The following is a 16,212-nucleotide window of genomic DNA, read 5'->3' as shown; positions in this document are numbered from 1 at the left end:
TCCAAGGAGAAATGCATATATCTGGTCCTTGTGCATATATCTTTTCTGCACATTGGAAATCGTACTGTAATGGAGTAAAATTCATGATTGATCTCTTTGCTGAGATGCTCTCTGACAACCGTTTCAAGTTGCCACCCTGCATAATTCCAAAATGCTTGATGAAGTGATGGATATACTTGTCGGATTTTTTGTTATTTTAGAAGTGCTGAAACTTAGCCTTCGTTTTGGAAAAGTTTTGGGTTGGGTTCCGAAATTTCGAAGTCCATGTTCTTGTTTATGGAGATATACTAGTTGACTAATGAGAATATGAAACTCTGTGGTTTTCTTTGCAACATGTTTACATTTTGTGTGTCTGGTGCGCTGCATCAATTGAATTTCATTAGTGTTAAGCAAAGGAAACATCTAACAACTGCTTGTTTCTTGCGCACCTTTATTTAGCTCCTACTTTAATTATGTTGTATATGTGTTAACAGATTCACCAGACAGCAGATGGCTCCCAGAAATGGCATTTTCTCTAGCCTGGGTCAACATTTCCCTTTCATTTTCAATCTCTTTGATAAGAAACATCGGCGAAGTAACAACTCCGATAAAGCCTTTCTATCTGAGAGTCTGCATGTTTCTGATGCCATAAATCCCCCTGTCAATGGAGATATGCTTAAGACTAATCCCTTAGCTGGTACAATTGAAGACACTGGTGTTTTCATGGACAAATTGCAACCACTGTTGGATGATAGTGATGAAGAAATCTATTCTATCAGGTCCTTCCATACATGTTATAATTTCACCATAATTGTTCCCGATAATGTATCCTAACATTGACAAACTCTTCTTACATACGGATGATTGTAGTTCTGAAGAAGGAGGGGTAGAATTATTGGAGTCCAACTCTACATCATCTTATGAGTTGAATTCTGAAGGTAGAACTCTCTTATGTTTTTTTTACTTCTTCCTTCAAAATCACTCATCTGATGGTGACAATGGTACCACTACCTCTTGTTTTTCTTTAATTAATGATGATAAAATATCCGCTTTAAAACCACTCAGTATTCAATTTGCCATATAGTGAATCCAGTTGGAATGGATTATACAGGAACCCCTGTTTTCAAAAGGGAGATGCTTGCTAGAGGAAATCTGGGGCCAGGTTGGTCCAGTGAATTACCCAAATATGGAAGTAATTTTTCAGAGGCAACTGGAATGGTTGATAGTGTCAGCATCTACAAACTTCCTGTGGGGGTAAAACATTTAGAGAAGTTGGAAGATGAGTCTCTCAACTCAAAAACTATGCATGGAGCTGCATGGGGAGTTGGGGACAATAAAAAGAAACAGCATTATGCTAGACCAACTATGTCTTGGGCTGGATCGGCAGATGCTGATTTCAACAATAATGTGTCTTCATCCAACAACGGAAATCCCACCAGTAATTCTAAGAAGCATGGAGTTCTTTCCCTTCGTGCTGCATCCATGTTGGTAAATTCCATTTTCTGCATATGCTTATTGTGTGTACTTTAAACTTAAAGAACCGGACCATTTCTAACTGATTAATTTCTCTCCATGCATCAAACCATTCCTCGAATTTTAACCTTTTCTAGAGATGTGTGCACAGACGTTTAGCTTTGAGGCGCTGACAGTTTTCTTAGATGACCTTCCATAAACCTTATGCCTGGAAATGACTATCAGTGCTTTTATCCATACCCTAACGTGGAAGTTTTCATTGTTTTTCCCTCTTTGCAAAATGCAGTCTTGTGCTTAATACACTTCTAAAATGCTGCTTCATCTCAAAAGTTGAAAATTATTCTTGATTAAGAGCCCAACAAGAATATAAATGTCAAAAGGATTGGAGCAAAGCCAATACTTGGCAATATTCATTTGCTAGGGTTATCCAAGGGATTTAAGACACGAGGCATAATTGATATCCAGTGGTCCATGATATCTGTTTTGTTCAAAATATTTGTGTATTTACAAGTGTAACGGCTTGTTTCTAGATTTATTAACATATATTTTGTGCTGTAATATATCAATCCTCAACTATAGCTCTCACATTTCCTTGCTACCTTGTACTTGGATCCTTTATCAACTTCTTTACCTGTTATTGATATTGGTATCTTTTTCTTAAGAACTTACAATGTAAATTTTTACTGTGTTATCCTTATCAGATTGCTGAACAGATTTTGTTTTTTGAAATATCCTAGTTTAACATTCATGTTTATAGGGAATAAAGTTGGGCAGAACTCATATGTAGTATGAACTGAACAGTGTCCACTATGAATGGGGAGCATTTTAAGATTTGGATGTACTCGATGTCTTGTCTGCTTTGGAAATAGATCAATATATTTCTTCATCTGGAGAGTTTTGTTAAGGCATATATGCAAAGAAAGGACAAAAACATACACTTGCTAGAGCTGAAGGATATGAGAAGTTTGCAGCTTAAGACCTGTGATCTCCTATCAGCCCTGAAAAGCTTTGGAGTACTTCTTTTCCAATAAAATGTCAAGACTGCATCACTTTTCTCTTCTCTACAGGCATGCGATGTTGAGATATCAGTGTTGAACTGTAGTGGACATTTCTCCATCCAATATATGTATTTGTTTCTTTTATAATTTTTTTTTGTTTTTGGTTGTTGTCTGTTAACTGTTTCTCCAATAAGGTTGTTCTAAATAGTGACTATTATATAAAGGAATCAGAGAGAGATTCGCAGAAGAAGTGGAGTCGTGTGGTGGAAATGAAATATCGTGGAGGAATATACAGGGGGCGTGCTCAAGGTGGACTTCCTGAAGGAAAGGTACTTCATTTTTATGTAATAAACTTTAATGATTCAAATTTAGATGCATCCTATAAAAAGGATGGTATAAACCATGAGTCTGCCAGGGTCGCCTATTGCTTGGGGACAAAAGCATCTACGACGGGATGTGGCGCTATGGTAAGAGATCTGGTATGGGAACATTCTACTTCAACAATGGGGATGTTTTTCAGGGATCATGGAGGGATGATGTCATGCACGGCAAGGTATCTTTCTTGTTCCTCGGAACTTCTGCCTTTCTATGTGAGTTGCTGCATGCGTATTAATTTCTACTATTTGCTCTTACACCAATTCGTTTCATCAACTTTTTAGAAAAAAACACAATTAATAATATGTAGCTGTGTGAATGATGAATCATTTGATCCTTATGGCACATTCCAATCAAGTATTAGTTTCTTGAGTACTGTTTTTAGTTCTAGTTCTCTTTCTGTAGAAATTAAGTTGATTTGGACAAGTGCCCAGAATGGTGTCTTAATGACTATGTTGTTTGTATTTCTCTTTTACATAGGGTTGGATTTACTTTCGTACTGGGGATAGATGGTTTGCGAACTTTTGGAAGGGGAAGGCAAATGGAGAAGGCCGTTTCTACTCAAAGCTTGGTGATGTTTCCTTTGGACACTTTAAAGAGGGATGGCGACACGGCCACTTTCTTCGTATCAATGTTGATGGGACAAGGTTCGGTTTTTTAGCAAAGCTCTGCCTCGTTATCTATTTCTTTTCACCTGAATTTTTTCCATCTGATTGGTGATACATATGATGATGGTAGATCTCATCAGATATGCTCATTTGTCCTTTTCTTAAGACATAACATTTCGAACATACTTGTGAATACTGAAGTTAATGAAGTTCCATTTAAATCTTAAATTTATGAAACACTCACATGCACACCCTTATACAAGGAATTTACATGCTGATTTAGTTAAGTCCGGCATCCGACATGTGGTATTTGGCTGCAGACTGTAATGCTCATTTAGACCCAAGCAACCCATGATAGTTATCAAAGATTTGAAGGCCTTATTCATGAGATCATGAAGTTTTTGTTCTTCTTTTGAAGTTTTAGAAAGAATTAGGTAAAAATTGATGAATGCAATAGAAAATTTAGTAAAAATGTTAGGGTTAATTATATTTACCATCTGAACTATGAACATTTTTACGCTTTGGCATCTAAATTTTTTTTCATGTCAACTTACGATCTCAAGTTTATACACATGCAGTGCACATGTGATATTTAAGGGTTATGTGATGTGATATTTTTTACATATGCATAATATGTGACGTTTTTCCAACAGAAAAATTAATAAAAAAAACAATCATATATGGTAAAGTGCAAATTTCACAAAGTTGAGATGGTAAATTGACAAAAAAATACAAGATTTGATGGCAAAATGTAAAAATGGACATAGTTCTAATGACAAAATGCATTTAACCGAAGTCTTATAGTAACACTCCAAAGTTTTCCCAGCAGTATTTTGTTTCATAATTGTTAGGAACTAAAGCATGTATTAGAGCCAGCTGTGTGTAAATCAAACTATTCTAATGTTTTATTTAAAAAACAATTCTATCTTGAGTTTATGACTTTCAAAGTTTTATTTCAAGGATGAGTTAGATTTTCCCCCTTCTAGACCTCTAAGGAATACGTTATATTTTTGCCCGAAGAAAGTTTCTGTATTTCTATTTCTTTGGTTGGTCAATTTATGTGATCTTAATGCTCCATAGGTCTCAAGAGTTATGGGATGAAGGTGTGCTTGTCAGTGAAAAGCAATTGGACCCGGATGCTGAGGTTGGTCGAACATAGTTTTGCACTTACTACTGTAAATATGAGTCAGACACCCGCCTTTTCACAAGGTACCATGTGTTTCTTGTCTAAATTTCTAAAGAAAATTCTAATCTTCTGCCCGATTTTCTTATGCAAGTAGGAGTAAGAACAAGTTTCTATAGCCAAACCGTCTCCATATTCATATAAAGTATTATGTAAATATGTGTAACAGTTGGAACAGTGCTACTGTGGAGAACGCAATTAGCACTTTTCTCATCATTTGTTTCCGTCTGTGGTCCATTGGCAATTTCATAGACTCGAGAGTTATGTACATGTCCAGGAAATTTGCCATTGGTTTTGTTCTGGTAGCATAGAGCAGAAAGACCTTCAAAAGAGTGAATAAGATGAAAATATCCTACTTGGGGCATATATTTCATATTATTTACTCGTTTGGTTCATGAGATATTATTAGGCCTAATAGGATTGGGTGGAATGGAAAATTGAATGATAGTTAATCACATCTTCTATTATATATTGTTTGGTTTGAGGTATTATGTGTGATATCCCATATAATAATATAACATGAATTTTTGATTGAAGGAATTATGAAATAGATTAAATAATAAAAAGACTATTAATGATATCATTTTTCAAGTTATTTTTACATTTTAGCTTGTGAATGATTACAAAAAAAGAAAGAAAAAACTTTAAATTATTTATTGAAATAAATTTTTTAAAATAAAATTAGTTTGTCGAATATTCATTTCCTATATTCATAAAAAGCAAAAGTTCAAAATAACATTCAATTGGTACCTAATCAAAACTCAAATAGTTTTTGAAAGTCTCAAAAAATAAAGACCAAATGTAGTATTAATATCATGTTTTAATAATGTTAACCAAACGTATAATTATACATGATAAATAATCTTATCATGTCTAATTATAAATGATGTTTTAAATGTTTGGAGAAGAAAAGAAATTGTATAATTCATTTTTATTATGCATATGTTCCCAACAGTAAGTATATACATGTAAGAGAACATCCTCCTTTCCCTCTCATAAGATTTGGTGTAATTACATATAAACTCTTGTAGTTTGAAAAATTATATTTAACGCCCTTAAAATTTACTTCTGTCTAACAAATAAATTTTATATATTAGAATTCATCGAATTTGCTTATATAACAAAAAATAAAAAATAAAAACTCTTGGTCAATTCATTATTTATTTATTACAGGTCAAATAAATAATCAAATTACCCTCGTATATCTTCATGTGTTAATACATCTAAGGAGATATTTTTCCACTGTTGTAAGAGTAATTTAATTAGAAAAAAATTATTTAATTTCCTATAAATCATTCAAGAGTAAATATCAATTTTTATTTAATTTTCTTGTCAATATTAACAAATTTAATCAATCTTAACTACCGTATGAATTTATTTATTTGATAAAAATAAACTTCAAATGTACTTAAATGTAATTTCTCAAACCGCATGAAATCTACGTATACTTACACTAAACCTTTCAAGGGAGGAAAGTGTAATTATACCCAACTTAGGGAAGATAGAACTCCCTTTTGCATACAGATAATATTCGGAATCCAAATGATAATAATATGACAAATTCGAGCTTAAAATGGGTAACAATTGGCACGATTTGTCGTCGGTTTCCGTCTCTTTAAATTCTGGCTTTAGCATCTACAGACAATGAAGTAGCTATAAAGTTGAGGACCATCTAAAGCTCATACAAACGTATATATATGACGTTCTCATTACTGTTCTCATGTACAAATCCTAAATAATCATTACTTTCACAAGACATACTTCTACAAGAGAAGAATGGCGATCTTTAAGAGAAAAAAATCAATGTGCATCAACAAAAGTCTTGATTCCCAGATATTATTGCAACAACAAAGATGATAATATCTCTGCCATAGTCTTGTCGGGCATCTCACTTTCATTCTCGACTTCTACTCCAGACTCCAGCACCGCAGCGTCCAATATTAGCTTCCTTTTCGCAATCTCATAAATGTTCTCATCAACTGTATCCTTTGTCACAAGCCTTTAAAAATAAGAAATTATTAAATGTTCAACAATTTCTTTGAATAACATAAGTCGAAATATACAGAAGCATGAAACAATCGGACAAGGAGATAACATCACCATGGACAAGAAATATTCATGAAGCAAGATTACAAGTGTTGGTCACAAGATATGCACTGATGTGAAAAACACTGGAATTCCAATTGACGTGATGCTACATGTGGAAGAATGGTTATAGTGGATTTGAAAATAGGAACTCAAGGATTTGAAATCCCTTGAAACATGAAATTATCCAAACAAGTTCAAACCACGGTTAGATGAAAATAATATGTCTTCCAACAAAGGTAGGGGTGCCAAAAATTGAGCTCTACTCATATTTAAGGCTTCAGCTTGTTCATTGATCTAATTTTGACAAATATATTAATAAAATATTAATTAATTTTTAACAATTAATAAACTTTATTAATTAAAGATGGCCTATAATATTGTATTGAGTACCAAAAAAACAGGAAGGAAAGAATAAAACCATGATAAAATTGATAATCACAAATTATAATAATGGCAGCCAGTCTCACAAATGCGCCGTCGGAATCTTCGTTATCACATGGTTGAAAGAAGACCCAGACTCCAGTACCAGCAGCACATTTGTGGGACTGACAGTATTAAAATTTATAGTTATCACTAATTTTGTAATACATTTTTTATTCTTTTTTTATTTGTAAACAATGCAATATTACAGGTCATATTTAATTAATAACGATACTTATTAACTATTAAAAAACTAATAACATTTATTTGTTAAAAATAATTAATATATTACTAACTAATTATTATAAAATTATAATTTGAAATTAATAATTAATTAATATTAAACATGAACTATACCTTAAGTGAAAAAAATGGAGTCATTAGCCCAGGTAATGATTGCAGACTAACGATTCAGCCCAAATTTTAATAAAAAATAATAATTAATAAAAAAAGGCAAAACATAAATTAGAAAAAACAAAAGAATGTGGCTTGAGTAGTTAGCTAATGACTCACTGTACTTTTTCAAGTCTATGCCTTTTTGGGGTAGACATACAAAATTTTTTTATATATAAATATAAATAAGCCAGCATAAGTTCATAACCCTATATGTTTCCTCTCGGAGGCAGATGTCAAACAAATCCATCACATGTATCTTTCTCCTGCCCCATAAGAGCTGTTGCATGGGTCTGATGCATGGTGTTTAATAAAGAGTTTGGACGGTGACATCCAGTAACTTCTGGGCAGTGATTTTATAGTTGCTTACTGAAATGGATATCTCAAACACTGCCTATATTGATTGTGATCCAGCGTACCCCAAAAATACTATTGTCAGAGTGATAACATCAACAGGCACCCCTACCTGACATTTTAAACTTCTAGATGTTATGGTAATTCATTGTGAAATCACACCCATGGTTTGAAACGGGATATGAGTCCGAATCTCACCATCCCATCTAAAAAAACGCGTTTCGTGGGTCAGGCTTCACAAAAAGAACACCAACTACATGTGTGATGGGGTGTGTAAGAGACATTAAATATTAAATGGCTCTCCTCTCCAACAACTTATTTTTTGGCATTTAACTTAAAATATTTTCCTACTCAAACATAACAGAGACATGGATCAATTTTTCAGTCATTTTCCTCAGTTCCATCCAGTTTGGCAGTGACCTTGTAATCTACTATTTGACTCGATAAATTCTTCCTTATTATAATACAAAAGATACTCAAATTATTTGGATCACAACAGAACAAAGAAAAGACATGAGGAAATGATCTTTACCTGTATACAGTGACAGGCTTCGTTTGCCCAATGCGATGACAGCGATCTTCAGCCTGTCGATCAATCTGAGGATTAAAATCCATGTCATGAATTATAACAGTATCAGCTCCAGTCAAGTTAAGACCCTGTCCTCCAGCCCTTGTTGACAACAAACATGCAAATATTGAAGTGTCCTTGTTGAAGGAATCCACAATTGTCTGCCTCTCTGTCACCTGTGTACTGACAACAATATGGCATAAAAATGAAAGTCCGTGAACTATCAGAAGTTCTGAAGAATACTAATATTATCTATTTTACAGCTTGCTCCAATAATGGCAACTAATAAAATACACAGCCTCAAAGAAATTTGGTGCTTACTTTGTCAACCGAATATATAAGTTGTTACACCACAATAATATACTTATCCGATATTCTTAGACTCAAACTCCAACCATCTGGTGTAACCTACCCGACCAGGCACTGCTCAATCAGGACTTTCTCCTCAACCAAGTCGTAATCTAGTCAATGACTCGCAGACAATCAAAATCCATTGGTACACATCCCAACATGTCACTTCAATCCTCCTTTTGATCACCCTTTCTTTTGCAAGTTGCTGAAGACACAAAAATTCATTTATATTGATTGGTGGATTTACTGGCGTTGATCTTAGTATTTTTTGTGATCCACTGTAGAAGTCTTTAATAAGTTACATTTTTCAGAATTGTTTTAGATCTTTGATTTACACCAAGTTAATTATAGACATGATTATCTAAATGATCAATATCAGCAGCTCCTCTCACTGACTAGTATCAAGGTGATTCAAATCACATTGAGAAATTTTTGTAAGTTTGTTTCTTCTCATCTTTTGTTGCTTGGAATTATTTATCATCTTAGCTCTTCAGGGATGATTAATCTTAATTTTGGTTTAGAAACTTCCTTTCTTGGCATATTTATTACATTTAACCAATAACACCAGAAATGATTACTTTTAACTTTGCTTTGCAGAAATGAATCTGAAATTGAAGATGTAAATAGCCTACCTCCAAAATTAGACACGAAAATCCAGCAGCACCTCTGCTTATTATACTGTTTTGACGAAAAGTTATTTTAACTTGAGAATAATACGGTTTAAAAACCATCTTTTAGCCTATATACAGAAAAGATCCATGCCATATGTACAATTGTGCAGAGTGGTAGTTAGGGTTCTGGATCGATTTCCATTTATTCCAGAACTAAAATTGCTCTTCTTGTATGGGCTTCAGTAACTTCTGTGATAACAAGTCATTTGTTCCAAAGGTTTAAAATTGGTCCAGTAAATACATTCTATTGACTTGTAACCAAACAATAGTATATGAACATCATAATATCAGGAGAACAAAATAGTCTCCTGAATACTAAGTTAATATTTATATAAATAAAAAATAAATGGTAAATAAATATACAAAACTAAAGCAGAAAACTAAACCCCGAAGTTATTCCTAGACATGAGCTGTCAAATTCTTCTTCATTCTCATTAGTGATATTCATCAGAAAAAGCATTAACATGCCATATTATATAATCAGTGGCACGAAAACTGCATAGAAAATCCAACAGAAAGGCAAACTTACCTTCCATCAAGGCGCCTGTAAGTCACACCAATCACATCCAAAGTCCACTCCAATATGTCAAGCATTGACGTCCATTGGCTAAAAATAAGAACACGACTACCAGAACGGTTTAGCACAGGGAGAAGTTCAGCCAATGCCTATGCCACATGAAAAGCCAGTTACAATCATCATTGCAAGCAAGAAAACATGAACATCCCCTACTTAATGATTGGGCTTGTCAAAATAATAAAGAAAAAACAAAGAACACGAAAACAAACCCGACATTTCGCCGAAACCATAACATGTTTGTCAGAGAGAATTCCTGTATCAGCATCACCATAGTAAAGCAGAAGCTGCAACAGGCAGTTCAATTGACTATCAGTACCCATATGTCACAAGGGGCATCTCAAGCTTATGACTCTGAATAAAAGTATGCCAGCAACAGAGAACAGAAAAATGTGCAACTGAGTCGTCTTGTTTACAAGGTAGGCCAATTCTTATTAAATATATGATTTGACGCTATTTCACACCCAAATCTTATTAAATATATCATTTGATACTATTTAACATCAAAAACAAGAGAATAGAGCAACATCTCAGCTAAACTTGGAGATGAAAGTCTTCAATCCTTTGTGCAATAACATGTACGAAATTCGTAGAAGTTCCACGTAGAAGCCTAGTTCTCAGAAAAACTTCAGTACGATAAGAAAGAAATTTTATATAACAGTACCCCAATATCCCCATGATCAGTACCAAGGATCAGCAAGGATAATAAAATTATAGCTGCATGAGTAATCCGGACAAGGTAATTGTTCCAATTATATCTAATGCATATTTAATAGTTTGAAAATTACCCGATGAATAGAGAAGTCATTATAGCTCTTGAGCTCCTCAATCACACGTTCCAAAGTACATTCAAAGCCGAATACACCTTTTGGGTGCAGCATTTTAGCAAAACGAACAACATCATCATCTGTGTAGATACGTCTAACCAATAAGGGGTGATTTGCAATCTGAAAGTATGAGAAACATAAATACTTATAAGAAACCGATACTATTATGCATTATGTCTAGCAAATTAAGAAAAAAGATTTCACCACCTTACGAAACTCAAGAAAATAATTAGAAATTTGACGTCGAGGCAAGATGCTAGCAACATTATGAGGACAAGTTTCAGAAGACTTCACAATACGAGCTTGAGATGTAGCACGATAATTTTCAATTGCTTCTTTATAAGCATCTTCTTGTTGTTTCGCCATGTATACATACTCAACCTACAGCAATACCACTGTTTCATTCAGCTTTGGCAGATGAACAGAAAACCAATAGATGAACTTTAATTTAGGAGCCGATGTCAAATATTTATGAAAATAATTGAAGGCAATTTAGCAGAAAATACAAATTCAATACCTTCTGCATCTTTGGAACTAGCTGCTGCATCACATCCGATTTTAAACGTCTTAAGATGAAAGGTCCTAAAATAGACTTCATTCTACAAATTAAATCTCTATCTTCTGCATTTAACAACTTTTTTAAGTCAACGTCTCCAGTTTCAAAAAGATCAGGCATCATAAACTCCAACATTGACCACAGCTCCTGCAAGATGAAGAAAATCACACCAAAGTGAACAATACGATCTTGGTGAAGATCCGCAGCTAGTGGAAAATGAACTTCCAGAAAAAGGAAAATCAATTTTCCACAATTCAAGAACATATTTAAAAAATCTTCTGCACTTATGTTGGTCAGCATATAAAGGGAAGTCGACATGAAAGCAACATAATTGGAGCTTTCATCCACTATTGAAATTAAGTAGGCAATAAACCAGTGGAGGAAATAGGGAGAGCATCAATCACAGAGATCCAATCCAAGGCATTAGCCAGAACACTGCGACTACGCTAAGACTTTGCACTGTGCTATAATAACAAATGGTGGTTATGAGCAAATAGCAACAGCATGCTTCAAAATAGTTTCATAATAACAATTTTTTCAGATTCTGTCAGTCGACTGCTGTGATCATCACTTTAAATAATCTGTGAACTGTTGTAAATTTCTTTTTCATGTCATACAAGTTCTAGAAAGGAGCATGTTAATCTGCTCATATGATACAAGCCAACAAAACGTATAGAAAAGTGCATGAACTTATCTTGTTCCATTCTGTCAATGATGTGATCCTAACTACGAAAAATGGGTTGCGATAAACATACATGCAAATCATTTTGTAAAGGTGTGCCTGTAAGCATCAGACGCTGTCTCGCATTTCTTGCAACTGACATCAGATTTTTCCACCTGTAACTATTCTTGTCCTTCAAAGCATGAGCTTCATCCATTAGCACACAACTCCATTTCCAATGTCTAAGAATTTTGCGGTCATCTTTCTGCTGCGCACTGAACAATGACTTTGAGAATTGAGAATGAAGAGAAACTCAACTAACAGAGAACGTCAGAAAAAAGAACACCAGGTAGAAAACACAAACCTGTGGCGTTCAAAAAGTGAATAGCACACAAGAATAACATCAAATGGCGGTGGCAGCCCAGCCTTTCCCAGAGAGCTCAACTCTTTTGAATAAGCTGACCGTGCAGAACCATGATATTGGAGAACAGTGAATGACGGAGACCATTTTTTAAGCTCCCTTTCCCAGTTCTCCAAAACAGAGGCAGGACATACAATTAAATGAGGACCAGGATCATCTTCCAAATGCTTCAACAGGGTCAGATATGTTATGGCCTGAGATACAAAATTTATTTAACATTAAAGTAGCTTGAGTGCTTGAAACTATTGAAGTAATTTTAGGCAAGATAGAACAACAAACAACTTACCTGGACTGTTTTTCCAAGACCCATCTCATCTGCTAATATAGCTGCATGCAAATAGTTTTTCCAAAATAAGTCAGTTAACACAAGAAACCCAAAAAGAGAAAAAGGGCAGTTTTCATTCTGTTCTGATACTAATTGATGCACTTCCTTGGATTAAGAGAAGCATCTACAGAGTCAAGCTAAGTAACAAGCATCAGAAGCATGTAAAATTGACAACCATGGTGGAAAAATAAATTAACATACAAGTCAGTTACTGAATCACCAGTACAAGTCTGAAAATCAATTCCAGTACAACCTTACCCAAACATAGTGAAAAACCCTAAAACCAGCTAATAGCTGCCACTCAAGAAAGTAACCATAGAAGAGCATCAAGCAGCAAAGGAGAAAGTACTTCGTTACCAGAGTTAATAAGTTACGTAAAGTAATTGAAATCAACACCTAAACCCTGCAAATGTTCAGTACAAATTATAAAAGGGAAGAAAAGGAGGAATACCTCCCTCAATTTTCTTTCTATACAAAAGCAGAAGAAAATTGACTCCAATGAGCTGGTATGGCTTCAGCATTGGTTTAAAGTCCAAATCCGCAGATCCACATGCTTCATTTACATCCTCCTACATTTAATTGGAGAGAGTTGAAACACTCAGTCTTCATTTCTTTAGTCTTTTTTGTTTGCCATACAGCAAACTTGTTCAAATAATAGGAAATTTTGGCAACCAGCTATAAGACATGAAATAGGAATGAAAAACAAGCACAAAACATGCACATCCTTCTTTCCAATCACAAATGCCCATGGCACTGCAAAATCAAAGACTTGGGAGCAATGAATACCTGAGTGACAATCCTTGCTGCGGAAGAACCCATCTCCACTTCCGAGTACCGGTCACAAGCTGCGGAGCTTGTACCGTACAATTCCCGCTTCAGCTCAGCCGAAATCTTCTCACACTTACGCAGAGCCTTTTTAACAACATCTTCCTCCTCCGCTTCCTCCTCCGACAACCACACCTCATGGTCGCTAAAATCACCCACCTTACCATCACCATTGTCATCCTCATCCTCATCGTCCTCGATCACGAAACGATTCCCCCGACTCACAGTCGCAACTCTATTACTTACCTCCAAGTCAGCATCCTCGTCCTCTAAATCCTCGAATTCGTTCCCCTTCGCATTCCCAGCTGCCGCATCTCCAAGTTCCTCGGAAGAAGAGCTCTCGATTATGTGAACGGACTTGGAGAAAGCAAAGGACTCAATAGGGGGAGGAGGGTCTTGAGAAGTGGGTTCGGATTTCAGGATGCGCGAGGGTTTAAAAGAATCAGAGTGGTTGGACCATTCATCCTCCGAGAGTTCGATAAATTCTCTCTCTCTCTTCATCTTGTTCTTGTTCCAACGGAGAAGAGAGAAACCAAAGTAGAATGAGCTCTCTCTCTCTCTCTCTCTCTCCCTCTCTCTCTGGAGGGAAGTGGGTGTTGATGATACTATATTGATACCGCCATTTCTACTGGCGCTCAGCACAACTCTCTGTTTCGCTCAAGTACGATTTTGGTACAATCAACTTTGGCTCCCTCACGATTTCAGTCTTTTGGTCACTTCTTTACCATGTAGACAGATTGAATTGCAACAATTAGAATAATAGGGTAAATTACATTCAAATTTTTTTAAATTTATTATAATTATAAATATCTTTTTATTATTTAAAAATTTAGAAATATTTTTAAAAATTAACAAGCGTCTAACAAATATTCGTCATCAGGGATATTTGTTAGACCGTCGTTAATTTTAGAGGATATTTGTGATTTTTCAAATAACGAATATGTATTTATAATTATAGCAAACCTCAAAATAGCCCATTATAATTTATTTTTAGAATAAGTGTTTATTAGTTTATTAATTGTCAAAATGAGCATCTTTAGATCAACTATGTGGATACCTTCTGAGGTTAGGTTTAATTATACAAATTCTCCTATTTTATAATGCAATATATTCGGGGGTATTTGTGTAAAAAAATTTCTATTAAATAATGATAATACGGGGGTATTTGTGTAAAAAAATTTCTATTAAAAAATGATTGTACTTGTAATTACAAATACAATTAAAAAAATGTACGTATATTTGTGTAATTAAACTTAATCTCAAGCAATATTAACATAATTTATCCTATTTTTTTAATAGATATTTAATTTTGAACTACTTGAATTATTGATTTAAACTTAAAATTATAAATAAATCCTTCAAACTCAAATCGGTACGAACTTTATTTCTTAAAATAGTAATTCTTTTTCATGATTACCCTCTCAATCTCATATTTTCAGCTCAAATTTAATTCATATCCACTCAAACTAGGCATTTTAATAAAGATCAATGAAGTAAAATAAAAGGTTCAAAAACATTTTTACTTCAAAAGTATTAATATTGGTCTTACTATAAAGGAAATATGTGATTATACATGATAGATAGTCTTATCATAAGTCATACGAACCAAACAAGACCCCAGTGTTAACATCCACAAACTTTAGAGTAAATTTTAAATTTAAATTTGGAATTTATATCAACTAATATGCTCTATGTGTATAGGACAAGTAAGTCGGGCTCTGCCTCCAATAGGGTGAATCTAGGCATAAAATGTCAGGTTTTAAATTTAAACATGACCTAGATTCATCCAAAATTAGTCACAATAGCGTCTATGACTATCGTTAATTAAATTTTAAAATCTTTGTCTTATGTATATATTTATAAATGTATTGTCGTTTTAACATAATGATAATTTATTAAAATTTTATAAAATAATAATATATTTTTTAAAAAAATAAGTTATTTTTATTAGCAACATCAGAGTACAAGAGCTCGTATACAAGAACACACCATCAACGTCCAAACCTACAGTCTCACAACTACCAACTTACATACAACATACAATCCTTGTACTAAATTATGTTGCTCCATTAGAATTCAGAGATTGAGCTTCCTTCTATGACCAAAGCAAGCGTGGACAAGCACCAAGCAGTTATTAAGGAGATGGAGTAGAGCTTTCGATCAACTAAATATTCCTATTTCTCGATAGACCCCAAGCCACAACAACTGCAAGAGAGTAATCAGACTCACATAATTTATGTTTAAATCTTTAACCCAAGATTCAATTAAACCAACCATCTCAAGATAGTGCACCAAGGGATATTGTGAGAGCCCGGACCTACCTAGCAACATCACATTCCAGCAGAAAATGTTCCTCGTTTCCTCCCCCACAACACACCGTGGCCAACCACCTTGCACAACGACTCTTATCGCGAACACTAGGAAGAGCACCTCTACATAGTCTCCAAGGGGAGATCTTCACCTTATTTGGAATTTTAAATCCCCACACAAATCTCCAATTTTCAGAATGCGTACTACTCGATGCATCGTTCGACGAAGCTCGCAACCTATGTTAAACCTCTT

General features: G+C 34.4%; 2 protein-coding genes across 3 annotated transcripts in view; one reads left to right on the top strand and one right to left on the bottom strand.

The window, feature by feature from the left end:
- Nucleotides 1-4,982, top strand: part of LOC105156154 (protein ACCUMULATION AND REPLICATION OF CHLOROPLASTS 3) — a gene marked incomplete in the record, with an annotated part of 11,055 nt that extends 6,073 nt beyond the window's left edge. Inside the window, 7 exon segments of the mRNA XM_011072210.2 lie at nucleotides 474-758; nucleotides 850-917; nucleotides 1,091-1,467; nucleotides 2,675-2,779; nucleotides 2,866-3,003; nucleotides 3,306-3,472; nucleotides 4,514-4,982. Of these exon segments, the coding sequence (XP_011070512.1) occupies nucleotides 474-758; nucleotides 850-917; nucleotides 1,091-1,467; nucleotides 2,675-2,779; nucleotides 2,866-3,003; nucleotides 3,306-3,472; nucleotides 4,514-4,592 (1,219 nt within the window).
- On the bottom strand, nucleotides 6,145-14,299 carry LOC105156152 (protein CHROMATIN REMODELING 19). Of its 2 annotated transcripts, XM_011072208.2 has the most exons (12): nucleotides 13,612-14,297; nucleotides 13,277-13,394; nucleotides 12,787-12,827; nucleotides 12,444-12,694; nucleotides 12,174-12,354; nucleotides 11,380-11,565; nucleotides 11,070-11,243; nucleotides 10,824-10,982; nucleotides 10,248-10,322; nucleotides 9,991-10,127; nucleotides 8,404-8,622; nucleotides 6,145-6,615 (listed from the first exon to the last, which is right to left on the bottom strand). In XM_011072208.2, exons 1-12 carry the CDS (start codon nucleotides 14,149-14,151, stop codon nucleotides 6,453-6,455), a joined length of 2,244 nt encoding a protein of 747 aa, XP_011070510.1. In that variant the 5' UTR covers nucleotides 14,152-14,297; the 3' UTR covers nucleotides 6,145-6,452. The 2 variants fall into 2 exon arrangements, with proteins under 2 accessions (XP_011070510.1, XP_011070511.1); XM_011072209.2 differs by lacking the exon at nucleotides 6,145-6,615 and having other exon boundaries at nucleotides 8,481-8,615; nucleotides 13,612-14,299.

This window comes from Sesamum indicum, linkage group LG2, assembly GCF_000512975.1.
Source record: "Sesamum indicum cultivar Zhongzhi No. 13 linkage group LG2, S_indicum_v1.0, whole genome shotgun sequence".
Classification (NCBI taxonomy): Eukaryota; Viridiplantae; Streptophyta; class Magnoliopsida; order Lamiales; family Pedaliaceae; genus Sesamum; species Sesamum indicum.
Note: the sequence above shows the minus strand (reverse complement) of the source record. Positions and strands in the feature narration are given on the sequence as shown.

Coding starts and splice junctions, on each gene's coding strand:
- LOC105156152 (XM_011072208.2), bottom strand. CDS start 14,151: ATGAAGAGAGAGAGAGAATTTATCGAACTCTCGGAGGATGAATGGTCC. Junction 12,828..13,276: donor TAGAAAGAAAATTGAGGGAG/GTATTCCTCCTT, acceptor ATTTGCATGCAG/CTATATTAGCAGATGAGATG. Junction 8,623..9,990: donor TACAGGCGCCTTGATGGAAG/GTAAGTTTGCCT, acceptor TATTGTTGTCAG/TACACAGGTGACAGAGAGGC.